The following is a 17,792-nucleotide window of genomic DNA, read 5'->3' as shown; positions in this document are numbered from 1 at the left end:
AACATAAACATGTGATTTCTGAGACTATGACAAACAGACACTTTGGAACATGGATATTATTCTATCACCTCTCTTACTGCAATAAAAGTAATTGTGATCCATGCAAAAGCTTCTTACATATGAAAAAATAGGTAAGAACAGCTACTGCAACTGACTTAAGTCACCCAACAGAACATGCGCTGCTTTTAGAGAATCATTTGCCTCTTCCTTCTCTTTCTTTTAATTCATTCTTGGTCCACTGATTTGTGAAATACCTGAAACAGGGAACTCTACAAAAAATAAATAAAATAAAAGTAGAAATAAAAATGGAGAATAGCAACAAGAAATGGGCAGTGTTGTTGGATCCACAAATAGAAAGTGAAATTTCCCTTCTATAATTTTTGAGGTGTAAAACGTTTAGGCAAAATAATGAAAATTACATCCACGAAGTGCCAGTCATGATAGTGCCAATTTGCCTACTACAAAGAAATGTTCCTCAAGGTCACCAATCTGTAGTGCCAAAACGCTGTACTTGTGGGACGACAAAGGGAAAGTACTAATAGAAGAAAAGAATCAGTACAGCCTTCTGAGGACAATAAAAGGGGTGTGTGAAGAAGGTCAGAACTTCAAATACAAAACCTGCTAATGTTTGATTTGTTCCCTTTCCTCTTACTAAGTCTAGAACATTTTTTTTCTTACTCCAACACCACACACTTAAAAATATGCTTCAAAAGCAAAATATAATTTATTCAATTTCTGCTTCTAAGGACAGAACTGCACATTACCTACCAATTAATGTATGCAATTGCCCAGCTGCTGCTTTATTGCTATAAAGTAGTATTGGGAGGGAGTGATTTGCACCAGAGAAAGAGTGAGAAGGAGGAGTCCTTAAAGCCTGCTGCTTTCCCTTTGCATCTCAGCCTTCATACTTTTCTGCAGCTGGAGTTCCAGACCCATGTTTGTGACAGAAATATCAGTCTGGAATACCAGCTAGGAGACAACCTTCAAAGATACTTGTAAAGTTCATTTCATGTCAATGAATACACTTGCAAGTTTATCAGAATCTAAAGTAGTAATGTGGGAAACAAGTCCACAGATATCTACTCAAAGCAGATATGGATTTATGGTGACCAACATCAACCTGACCTAACTGAGCCTCTTGTCTATACCACTTACATATGCTTTCATTTTAAGGTACAATCTTTCCCCAGAAAAATTTATAATGGCAGATTACACGTTCTACTGCTCCATCTCAGAAAGAATAACAGATGGAAAAGGTGCAGGAAATGGCAGTTATCAAGTGAAGGAGAGCCCCTTCCCTTCAAGGAAAGCTAAAGCATTTAGGGCTTATTAGTTAAGGGGAAAAAAGACTGAGGTGAGGGAAGGGGATATGGATAAAACTAAATACTGATGAATGGTTTAGAGAAGCTAGAGAAAATTTTATTCCTATCGCAATATTTATTTATTTATTTATTTATTTATTTATTTTTGCAGTTATATCCCACCGTTTTTCCTCTTGTAAGGAACACAAGGCAGCTTACATCCTCCTCCTCCTCCTCGCTAGAGCACTAATTTTGGATCTAGATCAAAATCAGAATATAACCTTGGTTACACTTTGGCAAGACTCTCTCAGGCTGACTTCTGGTCGGAGCCAATGTCACTCTGGTGGCATTCTGCAGAGTCTCCGCGGGACGCTATCTCAAACAGCTTTTAAAAGGTTGAAAAACCTTCTCATCTTCCCCTGGAATGAAACGGGGAGGCAAGAGCAGCATCTGGATGAAGTCTTGGAAGAATAGCCCTCTTTGCGAAGCAGCAAAGGGGCTGGGCTCCAAGGCTAGCCTGCCAGAGCTTAATCATCGCTCAAAGTTGTTTTGAAACGCCTATCTAATTAGGAGAATTCAGGGCTGATGTGTTCCAATGTAGTTTATGGATTAAAAAATACCAACAATATTTGAGGACCTTCAAGATCTGTTTGAAGAGAAGGATGGCTACATCAAGGAGGAAAAAAGGAGGAGGATCTCTGCCTAACCCTCCTATACGTCCCGTGGCAAAGGCTCCAAGAAGCGAAAATGCAGGGGAGTTGCTTGCTCTGATAAAAACTTTGTCTTCACAATTTGCTGAACAGGCTAAAAGGCTGGATACAATTCAAAATTCCATCGCTGCCCTGCAAGGGGCTGTGGACTTAATTTACGCTTCTTGGCAAAAAATGGAGGGGAAGGTTAACGAGCTGCAAGATAGGGTGGCAGCGAATGAGACTGCATCACAAGCTTTTTACAACAATTTTTCTGTCAGAATCTCCCAACTTGAGGCTCTCACGCACAGGGCAAATGTACATACTATTGGTATCAAAGATCTACCTACTGATGTAAATTTGTCTACTTTTGTAGATAAGCTTCTGCATGAGATACTCCCTCTGTCATCTGATTATTTACTTGATATTGAGCAGGCATTCCGTGTGCCAAATGCCAAAGGGACTGGTTATATGATTATAGTCCAATTTGCAAGAATCTCCACAAAAAATTATATCCTGCATTTGGCAAAAGGGGGCGGAAGTCTTTTTTGGGGATCAAAACAAGATAAAGTCATGTTATTTCTGGATTACACCAAAGAAGTTGCTGATAAAAGAAGGCAATTTACCAAGGCGAAAAACCTGGCAAAACTAATGAACTTACAGTGTCATTTAAAATATCCTGCTACATTTTGCATTTTTTCTGAAGGTCAGAGGATGAAGTTTCTAAATTACGAAATAGCAGAGGCATGGCTAATGGGAAAAATGTGTGAGACTTCTGTTTCAGCCCCATGAACTGGAATTTATAAACATGTTTTGTCAACTGGCTATGTTTAATCTGTAAGATCCAGGCTAGGCCAGAGATAATTGCTCATATATATCCTTTTTTTTCTCTCATTTTTTTTTCTTTTCTTTTAAATCCTTTCTCTTTAAAATGGATATGATATACTGTATTTAAATCTACTGTCTGAGGGTGTATAGAAATGTGCACACTCATTTATATACCTAGTACAAAATACATTAGTGATTGCTGTAAGGTTGATCTTAAGTTTTATTATTACATAACAGTATAAAATTTATTAGTGATTTGTTATTATTATTATTTATCCTTTTTAATTTCCTTCCTTTTTATTATTATTACTATCATTATAATGAGACTGGTTAGTAATATTTTTGGCTGGTTAAATTGCTAAGCTCTATTAGTATATGTTAATTGAAGGGTAATATATGGTTATTGGAAATGAATTGTAGGCCTGCTTCCTTGCTATAAGACTGATGATATATGATATAATATGATACTGAAATATGAGGTTGATTATCTATGTTGTACTGAATTGTAATATTGCCAATGTTATAGGTATAACTTTAAAGTAGAATGGTATTTGAAGTTTGTATGTAATGGAGTTTAAATTTAATCCTTTTAAGTAACTTTTTTATATTTCTTCATTTTTTTTTCTTGCTTTCTTCTTCCTCCTCCTTCTGTTTGCTTTTTTCTTTTTTTCGTTATTGCTGTGTCCTCCTAAGAATACTGCAGTGTTGGGAAACCATAGATACTGATTAGGTTGTTGGTACTGTTTATTTCATTTATAAAGATAAAAAATAGAATAAAAAGTGTTTTGTTTTTTCTTAAGACTCTATCAGCCTAAATTAGCTGCATGGTAGAAATCTTCCAGGAAAACTGGGTAGGAAAATATTATCCACACTGAACCTTCAAGAAAAGGGCAAGGCCTTAAAACTGAAGAAAACTAAAATAAATGTTTTAGAAAAGTAAATCCATAATTTGGTTCAGAATTAAGTGCATCTCTCATGTCCACATACTTGCTTGGTTGAGAGGTAAGAGGTTCTTATAAAATACAATCATAATGGTATTTCATTTGCTAAGTAACCTACATTTCCATTACCAGCATTCATCTAAAAAATCAAAATGCAGTTGTCACAAAATAGAATGCACTGTTTCTAGAATAAATTACCACTTCAGCTACTTCTTTTTTTACATCTGAAGACAGTCTTTTCTGAAATATATTTTAGTCAGCTACTTACTTCAGATCTTGCAGAAGATCTTTTGCATTAAGCATAGTTATTAAAGAGGTGGTAGCTGCTGGAATAATGATTATGGGTGTTCGAGATCCTGTAAAGAGATATTTTTTTTTAACAAGTAGCAGATACTATTTTAACAAAATGCAATTATTATCATCATTATCCCTTGCACCATAGCTTAAAAATATGAACGAATGCAGAACTAATTGTAAATCCTCACTGAGGATTCAGCGTGTAAAATATGAAGTTTGTGGTTATAAAAGGGTTAGGAGCAACTCACCTTTTTTCTGGTTTGGAGGTGGCCTTGCTTGGGAAACTGTGAGGGGAAAAGACACCAGAAAATGACTGCTTAATCAAACAAATTTTGATTCTAGATTAAGCACATTTAACTAGGATCTGTTTACATGATAAACTTATCTGGAATTAAAAACAAACAAACTCCAATTCACTTCCAACTGGTGTAGTACAGTAGCTAAGAAGCAAAGCCACAAAACATGGAGTCCCTGGTTTGAATTTTGCTTCTGTCAAAAAATTACTAGATGGCCTTAGGCAAGGCATTCTTTCTCAGCCTTAGCCCCGAAACTACAAAATGAAGATAATATAGATTTACTATACAGGGTTGCTGTAAGGACTACAAGAATATTATGGATGTGGAGCACTTTGCATATTTGAAAATGCTATATATTATTATTATTGCAACGTTGTTATATGGCCAATGCATTACTCCGAGGTAGAAAAGAGCATGGGTAGAAAAGACTGTGGATTGGTTTCTTATTCACCCTTGGGTAAGAGCGTGCAAATAGCAACGTATCTATTATTACGGATTAGCCAAAGCCCTTACCTCCACATTCTTGTCTGAAAAGCTGGTGCTCACAGGGGTGTGTAAGAAAGACCTCTTCTCTCACCAAAGGCAACTCAACGCAAACTACCCCTTTTTCTGCAATGCTCAGTTGGAATTTGACTGCAGGTACTTACCCCCCTCTTAGTCTCTCCCTGCAAGAAGAGGCCAGCACCAGCAGCCATCCATGCTGCTTGCCTAGAGATCAATATGACCCAAAAGCAGAGGTACAACGCTGCCTATTATGTTATATATGTCTAAACAGAGGCAATACTTATTTAGTGCTCTTTCCATATCTCAAGTCACTTTGTTGCTTTAAGACAGCCTTCCCCAATCTAATGCCCTCCAGATATTTTGAACTTCAGCTCCCATCAGCTTCTGGCAGCATAGCCAATTGTCAGGAATGCTGGGCACTGTAGTCTAAAACATCCAGAGGGCACCAGGTTGTGGAGGGCTGCTTTAGGAGCATAAAGCAGCCTTTCTGTTCCTAAAGTTATTTTATGTATGACTTAGTTTGCTCATAAAATTATCATTGTATTTTAAAACTTCTAAAAGTAAACTCAGTAAATCCGTAATTATTGTCTGAATAGATTAGAACTACAATGAATGACTGCTGCAGCATCAGAAACATGGGACTTTATACAACATTTTAATAAGGAATGGAAGAACTAACTATGCTGGGAATCTTACAGAGAGGATTAAAAAATATTTTTTCCCCAGGACTTCATTATTACGAGACATGCAACATCTCTAGTCTTTCTATAAAAGTGTTCTTATTATATAGTTTGTATAAATCATTTTGGGGGGAATAAAGGCTGGGTAACAATATATAAATACTTCTTAAATTGTAAAAGAAAATATCTCATAATCCAAAGCTGTTCAATTTTTCCACCCCACCCCACTCCGCCAAAAACAGTCCTCAGAAAAAAAGTTTTTTCCCCTACTTTTTTTTTTGGGGGGGGGTGTTCAGGCCTTTACAGCTCTAACCAGCACTAATTGTTGTTCAGCTTAGCTTTCTCTTATCAAAGACACCATACGAACCATATTGTGGGAAGAAAAACTTTAACTCAATATAAAAAGGAATTTGGATGGGCTTGAAGAGCACAAAGGAATACTATGCACAACTAATTTCCTTTATGGATTTCTCTCATTAGACAACATATTTAGGGCAAAACTGTTAAGGATAGCCCTATTCAGGCATTCAGCCTCAATGCATGAGGACACAAAGTGCAGGGGCACAGCAGCACACGCATCAGCCCTGCTCCCAACATTCCACAAGCACTGGCTCCTCCCCTTCCATTGCTGACAAAGGTCTGAGGGGAGACACTGAACACATTCAACTAAACTGGCTAACAATCCCCCTTTCACACACTCAACTCGTACAATTTGGGAATGGAGCGTATGTGGCTAACACTTGTGGGATGTTGGGGCAGGACCAGCACCTGCACCCTGGCCCTCTACAAACGTTGTGCCCATACATGTTCAGCTTGAACACCTCAACAAGGCTTTTATGCATAATAGATTTTGCTTCTGTAAGGTACAGGAGCTATGTTGTTACTTATCGTTACTTGATCTGGGCTTGGATCCAGAGACAGACTTTTCCACTCCTTCCACCTCCAGAGATCCCCATCATGAAAGGTGTCTCCAGCCAATTTGGGGGGATCTCCCCACCCCGCCCTCTGTGCCACTGCCCACCATATTCAGGAGGGTCCTCCAATACTCAGAAGATACTTTTCAGGGGATTGGGGGAAGTCTCCTTCCTCCAATCCCCTTTTGCTGGTGTGTCACTGGATCCAAGCGGCTGCCAATAATAAAAGACAGAAATGACATCATTTTAACTAGAGAGTCTACCTGGGTTTTAAGAACATCTTCCCATGCTGATCATGGGCAGTTTCCTTCAGCATAGAGAGAAGTTGTAATTATGTACTGTAGATTATTTTGTTTTGATTTGGTACTTTCAATGTGTATTTAACCCTACACAAAATTGGCAAGCAGTGCAATCATAGCTCAGGAAAATAATGTCACATATTTCTACTCAAATGTTATGCAACATCATACTTCAAGGAACAAATGAAAGTTCAATAGTTAAACATCCTGCAAGTAACTTTTTTGCTTTTACAAATATAGAGTTCAGTGTACAACTTCCCAGCACTGCAGGGTGCTACACTGTTAAGGCCACCAGTATAACTGTTCTTGACTGAGGGCTGTTGAAATCTTCTTCCAATCACAGTTCCGTCATCGGAAGGAGGTGAGCAGTTGGGACAGGCAATTGCCCAGCCCAGGGTATGCCTGAGGTTTGTGACTTCAGGAGCATGAGAGCAGCAACCTCTGGTGCTGCAAGGTACAGGGAAACCATTTTCATTTATTGCTATGTTTTTTAATCCACCCAATAACAAATGTTCTTATTACATAACAAATGTAATAAACTGTTGACCAAATCCATCATGTTTTAAGAGAATGTCTGTAAGTACTTCTTTTACTGAGTAGTTTCAAGATTGCATCCACACTGACTTCAAATAGTCCCTTGCCTATGAAACTCTGTTAAGAACATATGATCACTAATGGTGCTGTACAAATTAATAATACTACTAAAGAAATTAAACCATTTTTCTAGTGAAATCCTGAGGGAATGCTCTCTCCAGATGCTTTATGACACTTTGCTTATTTCTTTGTACCTTGCAATATGGAAGGTCAACATGATATAGGCCAGCCTTTGTACCGATGAAGGCCTGTACAGGTCTTTCAGTTAATGTGTGTGAAATCGCATCTGGCAGTGTGACCCTATGTGCAACGCTTTATCCAGATGTATTTCTGCTCTTGCTATTTCTACCCTTTTCATATCATTGCCTGTCAGTTCCAAATACATTCTTATTCTCAACAGCCCTAGTGAGATAAATATGACAGGCAGTATGACCTTTCTAAGCAAAGGCACACAACTGCAAAGATAACAGAACCAGTAAAGAATCCCAATACCATGTCACTCTAAATACATTGACATTCCACCAAGAGATCTCTTTTAAAGAAATCTTATTTTATAGCAAAAAAGCAACTCTTTTACACTTGATAAAAATATATGGAATAAATTTCGCAATGGTTAATTAAAGGGTGTATTTTCCATTGGGAAGGCACCAGGTGCTCATGTGATCAAGATGTTATTCAAACTGATCTAACTCCTCTAGGGCAGTACCCTATGCAGCACAAGTGCTAACATAACATAAACTACATTGCACTAGCTTAAACTACCTCTAGCACAACACCAATAGCATTTGCTGGTGCACTGAGTTTTCCGGGGGAAACACGTTGTGCCAGCAAACGCTATTGCTGTTACATCAGTGCTAGTGCTATATAAGATATTGCCCAGAGAATCCCCATATTTTACTTTTTCCAAACTTCACTATGTTATTTAGTACCTATTTAATAGCATTATTGTTTTCCTCAACTTGTTGACGTGCCCTGAGTTAAATTTGCTCACCAGTCAGCACTGGAAATCTTCTTTGCATGGCTCAACAGTACATGTAGGACATCTGTTCTTAGTATTATCCGTTCAGGAGATCATCACTGTTAAAAATCAGCACATGTTCAATATTTCTTGAGAACTAGGGCTTTAACAAAGGCTAGCTGAACTGATAATACTAATAATGGATGTCCTGTAAGTTCTGCTAGGCCATGCAAAGCTTTCCAGAATGGGAGAGTGACCAAGACTAGCTCAGGGCATGTCAACACTATCAACTTGAACTATTATAGTCCTCACAAAAATTCTGGGTCTTACTAGTTTGACAAGGGTACTGAGATCTGTTAAGAGATCCCTAGCTCCATTTCGAGAACTACAGTTCCCAAGAGTCACTGTGCAGAAGCAATGACTATTAAAGTATCTAAAGCTTAGAGAATATATGCACCCCAACAATCACTGTATCAACATATCATGATTCAATCATCAGTTTAGCTGCACTCATTTGATTTTAGATAAGAATGACTAATAATTTAATGGCTAGGGCCAAAGTAGTTTCCACAACTGATTCATGTTAAAGTTGGTGCAAATTTGAACCCTAGCTGTGCATTTTCAACATAATGCTTACAAAAAAGTTAAGTCTGTAGTCCATACTACGATGCATGTAAAATAATTATTAAAACATTGCTTATACCTGGCCTTGTCACAGGCTGTGCTGCTGGGGTCTGAGTCTTCCGTGCTGAAGCTCCTTCCTTCAGAAAGAGGAGATAGCCTTTAATATAACACACTCTTATTCATATATATATATATATATATATATATATATATATATAAACACGCAAGCACATACTACATGGCAAGAACATGACAACAATTAAACCAAATCTTTAAAACAACCAGAGGAACAATTCTGTTTTCCAATTTTATTTAATTTTTTTTACAGTAACCAATTCGTTACACATTTTTAGAAAACCTGAAAGTAAGATGTTTCTTTGTTGAATGGAAAGGCTTATCTAAAGAAATTCAAAAATAGTTTAAAAGTTGAAATGGAACAATAGTAAATTTGGGCTCTTTTTAACTGAAGATGTGCAGTGTCTTCATCACATAAATCTATCCATCCATGGATCTGAGTTTCAACTGCAATAGGCTGGTTAAAAAATATTTTACAAAGAAATTATTCTAAAACTGAATAAATGAGTACAACTTTGCAAAAAGTCAACAGAAGTTACTAGCCTGGAAACTGTTTATTAGTCTACCTGCACACACATACCTATGCTGGATATTTGTGGACTAAATGAAGAAAACAACAATTTTAGGGTGCAATTGTATACTGAAGAACTGCTGGCTGAGGGACTACAGTATTGTATAGAAGCCCTACTTTGCTGGCAGAATGCCAGATATGCTGCTGCCACGACAGGTAAGCCAGCAGAACATCCCCAATATGCTGGTGGAACACTCTGCCAGTGAGGATATGGTAGTGGAATGGCTAAAATGGGGTGGAATGGTGGGTAGCACAGGGGAGGAGCACAGTTATATCAAACAAAGAAAACAAACCACACTTAAAGGGTCCTTTTGGTTCTCTCATATTGACTACCCAGGGGGAAGTTGCACACAACAGTCATCAACTGTTTCCAGCTGAGCACTTCCTCTTTCTTAGTTTTGCAATTTAGTACCCGTTATTTTTTTCTTAGTTATGACATGACTGTCTTACATTCTCCATGTGCCACACAAACATTCAAATCGAAGCTTTAAACAGCTTCAACTGGGAGGCACCTGAGCCTCTCAGTTTCTTGGGATTTCAAAACCTGGAAAAGCATAGTGAAGACTTGGCTGCAATTGGGAAAGGTCCCCTCCAAACACACCCAGATACATGAGTTTTTTCTACCCAAATCCTCCAACATCACCAGATCTCCTACCTTCCTATTATTGGTAAATGGTTTTGATTCAAAATATTTTCTTGGTTTTTTTTTTTTTCTTTAACTCAATTTGTGTAGCCACATTCAGAAGAATGACCTGGTTCGCACAACCCAGCGTACAGACTGAGTATGGGTTGTCATTGAATTGTATGTTATTGAAGTGTAGGTTTTTGTTATGCATTAACACTGCACTATGGTTTAACTCTGGGTTGTTAACCACAAACAACCCAGAGTTCACAACAAACCATGAGTTCTCTTCCTTGGTTGTTTGCAGTTAACAACCCATAGCTGAACTGCAGATAGTCATAACGTGTGAACCCACATGTGCAGGGTTCGCACATGACAACCCATGATTCAACAACAACTCATATTTCAATGACAACCCATACTCAGCCCATACTCTGGGTTATCGTTATGTGCAAACCACACAGTTCTCTTCTGCTGCAGCCCCTTTTTAATCTCTAGACACTGCCAATTCAATGTCCTTTAAGGAAACGTTGTCCTTATTCGTGATTTCTGTTTTTTCTCTTTCATTCATACTGGTTTTGTATTTCTACTATATTTACTATTTTAGTTGCTATCAGAATTTCCCTTACATCCTGACTCAGAAGACCTCAGATTTTAACACCAATTAAAAATGCAAATTTTATTTTGGGCTGCATTAAAAGAAGCATAGCTTCCAAATCCCGGGAAGTACTAGTTCACCTCTACTCAGCACTGGTTAGGCCTCATCTGGAGTACTGTGTCCAGTTCTGGGCACCACACTTTAAGAAGGATGCAGACAAACTGGAGAGGGTTCAGAGGAGGGCAACAAAGATGATCAGGAGACTGGAAACAAAGCCCTATGAAGAGAGACTGAAAGAACTGGGCATGTTTAGCCTTGAGAAGAGAAGACTGAGGGGAGAGATGATAGCACTCTTCAAGTACTTGAAAGATTGTCACAGAGAAGAAGACCAGGATCTCTTCTTGATCATCCCAGAGTGCAGGACACGGAATAATGGGCTGAAATTACAGGAAGCCAGATTCCGGCTGAACATCAGGAAAAACTTCCTGACTGTAAGAGCAATACGACAATGGAACCAACTACCTAGGGAGGTGGTGGGCTCTCCCACACTGGAGGCCTTCAAGACGAGGCTGGACAGCCATTTGTCAGGGATGCTCTGACTTGGATTCCTGCATTGAGCAGGGGATTGGACTCGATGGCCTTGTAGGCCCCTTCCAACCCTACTATTCTATGATTCTATAACACCCTTCCCCACAAGTTTTATTGAGCCTAAATATATGGGGCCTTTCCTGAACGCTCCAATTGACTTTAAGAAGTCTGAAAATACTCAAGAGTATTAGGTAGCTGCTTCCTAGCCTTATGCACACTTTTTGATCACCCCCTTTGGACTCAATGCCAACAACTCATAGAGGGATGAGCTAATTGCTTATCTAACTTCATATTGGTAAGCAGATTAACTCACCAATGATAATGCCACATAGTCTGCTGCTGCACAATATCAGCTCATTTTAATACAGCCTGCATGGAAGTAGGGACAGAGGGCAAGTCCTGCTAAACTGAATACAACTTGAACAGTAGCAATGCCTAGGAGATTTGCATGCTTGATTGAATCAGAATCTTTCTTTCTTTTTTACAACAGGTACTGCTATATGACAATTATAAGATAAAGATACACAGTAGGCAATCTCTCATTGTCCGGCTTATAAAGGCTAGAATATAGTCAAATATCGCCCTACAAAACTTCAATACAACAGGCCTAATTAATTACATGTGGTGAGCAATCATTACTTGGCATACAACCATCAGCTTCTCCAACAGGCAGAACACATCCACTCTCCTTTCCCTTCACAGTGGTAACATGAAGGATTTAAGCCCCTTCAAAGCAAAAAAACAAAGGTATTCCCAACTATCTGTAATCTGCCAGTCATAAAATAACATTTTGCATAGAAAGCTGCAATGCTACAGTGATATATCATTGCACTTCAACTGCACATTGTCTAGCTAAGCTCTACAGCAGAGGTGGAGTAGAGGGTTCCATTTAGGAGAAGCTGTAGGGGGTTGTATTCAAGGACCAAAGGCAAAAGTGGGCAGGGCCATAGGTAAAAATGTGCAGGGCCATAGGTTAAAATGGGGAAGACTGAAAAATCCACCCCCTGCAATTCTATTGTTACCAAATAGAAAGCATGTCTATACAGAAGTAAGCAAGATCAGCATGTCTACTCATAAATAAGTAGGGCTGAAGTAGGAGCAGCTCTTTCAAACAGCATCCCAAACACCAAACCATTACATCACTACTCAGAGGCGAGCATAAGCAGCATGTCTACTAAAAAGTAAGCAGGACAAGCCCTTGCAGGACAAGGCTCAGAAGGAAACAGGACTAAATTTCTCAGTAGCTTCCTCTCCCTGACCTACCTCCTTTGTTCCGCAGGGAAAAGCTCTTATTTCTGACCAGCACCTGAGCACTGAGAAAGTGAGCCCTTTTCAGTGCCACAGCAGAAAGCCCGCATCTCTGATCAGCTGCTGATCAGAGGTAAGAGCTTTTCCTTCTGCAGCAAAGAGGGCAAGGCCAGGGGAAGAAGCGAGCCTTATCAGGCTGCAGGCTGGAACTTCCCCATCCCTCCTCTACCAAAAAGATATTCTACCACTGTTCATCTAGATCAATGGCCAAACAGGGCAGCATGTAATATGTCTTGATTTTCATCCGCAAGGGGAAATGAATAGGCCACAATGAAATACAATTAAGATCACCTTGCTATCAAAACCATCTTTCTCCAAGTACAATACCAAAGTGTGACTTTGGAAGCGAATGAGTTTGTGAGTATAAGCAGAGTTGGAATATGGAAGTTATCTAATAAATACAAATCTGAAGTGAGTTGACAATTTTTTTAGAGTGAATGGCAACATAGCCTCCTGGCTAGACTAGTATTGTAAAGTATGAATATGGAACTGCTCTACTGTTTGAGAAAGCTTTTGTAATGCGGGGCGGGGGGGGGGGGATGCCAAAAGTGTCAGCTATCTGTACTGGCTCTGTATTAGCTTCTATGTGTAAGGGTAATTTAGACATATAAAATCCTCAGGGCTGATCAAAGGATTTTTGCTCCTTGAGGTGAAGCAACAATGAGCTCCCCCCACCCTCCATTCCACAAGCCAACCAGAGTGGAGGTTGAATCTTATTTCATGTCTGGCCATGGGACAACTTCCTCCACCATACTTGAGGGAAGCATGCTACTTTAGGGGGTGCAGAGCAGGCCACACGGGACACAGAGAAAGCCCTGTCCATGAATCCCTTGTTGCTGCTCCTCGACCCCTAGCATCTGCTGCCTCAGGCAACATACACCTGTTACAGAGGGTCCTTTTGTAAAATATCTACTATTTCAAGGAAAAGTAGATACTATACGTTGCTACCTTTCAATTCGCTTTTCCCAATAATATACGTGACTGAGTAAAATACAGGACACTCAGCCTCACAGGAGACAAGAACTGGACAGCTGAGATACAGAAAGAGCTACCAAAGCATAGCCCTTCATGGGAAACAATACTCTACAAGGCATGCACGTCAGAATCAAATCCACTGAGAACTAAAGACAAATAAAACACATACATAGTAGACAGTTTCCAAAGACCACATATTCCATGGATGAAATCCCACCCCAGGGGGCGGGGGGACACGACCAATAGTCACTCTCTATATGGCTGAGGAAAATATAGCAGAACAGTATCGCTGTTGTATCTCCCATTCCACATGGAAAAAGATCACACAGGGCAGTGTGGAGTTGTCCAACAGAGCAATGGACAACCGCTCCCTCAAACTTCAACTGCAGAGTTGCATATAAGTATTGTCAAGATTCGGCAAATATATGGCAGACCTTTCCCTAAAGTCAGAATATTTAACAAGCTTGATCAGTGAGAAACACTTAAATTGCAGGTAAAAATGATTTTGCTAAGCTACATAATTTGTTGATATTAAGTCATCTCCACTGACACAAGATAAGGCAACACAGCATAAATATTGTGTATTTCTATCAAATTAACACCAACAGATTGTGGAAGGGTTAGACTGGAGTTTGGGCGGTCATGGACAAGGCCACAGCAGGTTAGAGGTTTTAGTATTCATTATGCTGCTTTATATTCCATAGAATACTTTATATTTGCTTTTTAAAGTATTCTTTTCTGCAATAAACTCCTTGACAGAGACTGTCAAAACTTAGCTTCCCAATTTGACAAAATTCCTACATACTTTTAGATTGCTAACCTGTGAGCATGGTTTGGGTCCTTTTGTACAGGGCTGCATTTTCTTTCATTCATTCATGACATTTATTTTATGGGGCAGCATACAAAGTTCTCTGGATGGCTTACAATAAACAAACATAAAAACTATTTATATTCAAAATAGAAAATAAAACCACAAAATCATAAGAAACATAAAATACAATGAAACAAAATTAAACACACAGATTTTAAAACAGAGAGGCCCAGACCACATGGCTGATTTAAAAGGCCTGAGGGAATAGAAAGGTCTTCACCTGGTGCAGAAAAGACCACAGGGATTGTAGGGCCCGGCTTCAGCACCACAGTGGGCCTTGTAGGTTATAGCCAGGATTTGATTAGAAGTAGTCTGGAAGGGCTTGGGCCTATTCAGCCTCTGGAATGTCAGAATCTCTGTGAGCTTATCTCTGTCAGTGTTCTCAGAGCAGAGCCAGTGGGATTCACTGCTACTCCCCATCCACCTGCTGGTCTGGCCTTGGCAGGCAGGAAGGCTGGGAGCTGTCCATAAGAACCTGACAGAAGTGGAGTGGGGTTTGCAGAAGGGTCACCCAGGTTGAAACATCAACACTGTTTGGAAAGAGGCCTCACTGAAAGGCCAAGAGCCCTTGTCTTGCTTGCTTGCATTTATACCCTGCCTTTTTTCCTCTTGCAAGGAACCCAAGGCGGCTTACATTATCCTCCTCCTCTCCATTTTATCCTCACAACAACAACCCTGTGAGGTGGGTTGGGCTGAGAGTGTGTGACTGGCCCAAAGTCACCCAGTGAGCTTCCATGGCCGAGTGGGGCCTAGAACCCGGATCTCCCAGCTCCTAGTCCAACACTCTTGCCACTACACCACACTGGCTGTCAAGTGGTCCGGAGGGGATGTCTTACAGTCACAACTTCCCCTTTTAAGCTGATGCAAAGGCAAAGAGCCTTTGCTAGGAACATCTCGTCTTCATCGTCTGAAGCCTTCTCAGTTTGGATCCATCATCGTCTGGGCTTCTGGACACGCTCTGCACCTGGACTCTCCTTCTAATTGGAACTTTGGATTGCTAAGGACTTGCCATGAGGAGTACTGTGATACTTTTCATAGACTTTGAACTCTCGTTTTGCTGTGGATTGTGTGCCTTTCTTGCTGTCAGCCCGGTGTGCCAGCAGGCTGGGTTTAATCCTGACTCTTGGACATTTCTCTGTCTGGACTCATGCAGTGTGGAGTTACCAAGGCTGTGGCATGAAACTCTCTGCTTGTGTGGACTTACTCTTTGATTTAATAGGCCTTGCCCGTATAGCACAGAGATCCCAATGAAGGTTCAAGGTTGGATGAAGTCTCTTTGTGTGTGGATTTGTCTGGGTCTTTTCTTGAACTCTTGCTTTTGATTGCCTGGGAAGGTTGACCCCAGGAATCATTGTGGTTACTGACTCTTGTCCTCGATTGCCTGGGAAGGATGACCCCAGGAATCCTGAGCCCTTTCCCCCATGTTCTGAGCCTCAGAGATTTCAGTGGGGAAACCTGTTGTGTGGATCTCTGTCATGATTGTAGTTTTAGCTTTGGACTGTTCTGGAATTACACACAGCCTATAGCTACTGACCATCAGCTATATGATTCCCAAAGAGTGAAACCATTAAGATTTTGTCATGGGATTTCCTGCAGTAAAGAAGTCTCACTGATTTGGCTGACAGTTTGCCAATGTGTGTGTGCTTAAAAGATCAGGAAACTTGACAGGGATGGTGCCAGGCAAACCTCTGTGGGAAAGCTGTTCCATAACTGAGATGCCATTACTGAGAAGGCCCTCTCCTTGATAGTTATCTGGTTCACATCATTCAGCGGCGGCATTTGGAGCAGGGCCTGCGGGGACACATAGGAGCTATGTACGTACACATAGGAGAAGGTGATCTTTCAGGTAAGCTGGTTACAAGCTGTTTAGAGCTTTAAAGGTTAAAATCAGCACTTTAAAATGGGCCCGGAAATGAACTTACATCTCTGCTGAAGTAGAGCAAAACCACTAAACAGATCTCCTCCCTGTGCACACAGAACAGTTACCCATATGTAACCTAATTAAAAAACCTGAAGCTTCTTGTCCCATCAATCTGCATAATAAAAGGGTACTGTCACTATAGCTGATCAGACATATCATATTACCAACTTACTTCGAACAAGATAAAAGGAGTGACCCGGTTCACACAATCACCAGCTAAGAATAACTGCTTAATTACCCTCACTGGCACGGCTTACCGTGTCATCCAAATCTGGCAAGGGTGAGTTGCTGCCGCGGTTAACAAACCACCCAGCACCCATCGGCTGTTTTGGGGTTCTGGGTAGTTTGTTAACCATGGCAGCAATCCACCATTGCTGGGTTTGAACAACACAGTAAGCTATGCCAGCAAGGGTAATTAAGCAAATTGGGCCAACATGTGACTGGCACACACAGCGTGGTTAACAAGCCAATGCAGCTGACAATCATGCAAACCGGCACAGTGTGTGTGTGTGTGTGTGGCAAACAACTTTTCACTCTTCAGTTCTTGGACAGTAGTATGTTCTAAGTTGCCCTTAGATGAAAAATTTTGCATTTCCAGCTACCAGCTATGCACTGAAGATATATATTGTATACACATGGATGTTTACAAATCACCCAGGTGATGTTCTCTCACACTGCCCAGATGAAATACTCAAGACCCAGAGGTCAATGGAACTGCTTGTGAATAAATTTGCAGGGTTAGAGCTTTAAAGAAAAAGACCCATCAAGCATATTGTATTTATCAAATATATCTTCCCAAAAAATCATTGCTGAACAGACTAGACAGATCCTGTTACCAATGGCATTATTTTTATAGTCATCATTTGTGGAACTGTGGGCATCCCCTTCAAATGTAAACACAAGGCAGATGCTGTTCCAAACCAGGCCTAAAGCCTAAGTGAAATGGATCTAGAAAATGACTTTAATGTAAGAGAACCTGAAATGGACCAGCATCCACTATTTCAAACACCTTGTCCAGGAAGATACATTGCCTTATCTGCTAAAAAACCACCAAAGTGGTGTACAGCAACCTAAAACAACAAAACCTTAAAACAGTAAAAACAATAAAAACATTTTCAAATTAAAATAGGGGAATATTTGCCACTGGCCTATAGTTGTTTTCAGGGTTCTTTAGGAGCGGTCTGAATACTGCCTCCTTTGAAGTAGCTAGAACCAGTCCCCTCTCTCAAGAAGGCATTTACTACCTCCTGGACCCAGACAGACATCCCCTCCTTGCTAGATGTAATAAGCCATGAGGGGCAAGAGTTGAGAATGTGGTCAGCTGCACTTGGCCAAACA

At 40.2% G+C, this 17,792-nt stretch overlaps 1 protein-coding gene across 1 annotated transcript in view; it reads right to left on the bottom strand.

Moving 5' to 3' along the window:
• CDC73 (cell division cycle 73) overlaps positions 1 to 17,792 on the bottom strand; it is a 187,063-nt gene that overhangs the window by 18,985 nt on the left and 150,286 nt on the right. The window contains exons 11-13 of the mRNA XM_084851436.1: positions 9,005 to 9,062; positions 4,305 to 4,340; positions 4,028 to 4,115 (exon numbers count right to left, since the gene is read on the bottom strand). Coding sequence (XP_084707562.1) covers positions 4,028 to 4,115; positions 4,305 to 4,340; positions 9,005 to 9,062 — 182 coding nt within the window. The remainder of the gene's footprint in view (positions 1 to 4,027; positions 4,116 to 4,304; positions 4,341 to 9,004; positions 9,063 to 17,792) is intronic.

This window comes from Heloderma suspectum, chromosome 4 (assembly GCF_057233095.1).
Source record: "Heloderma suspectum isolate Gila_16-S chromosome 4, 16-S_ref, whole genome shotgun sequence".
NCBI lineage: Eukaryota > Metazoa > Chordata > Lepidosauria > Squamata > Helodermatidae > Heloderma > Heloderma suspectum.
This window is presented reverse-complemented; position numbering and strand designations above follow the sequence as displayed.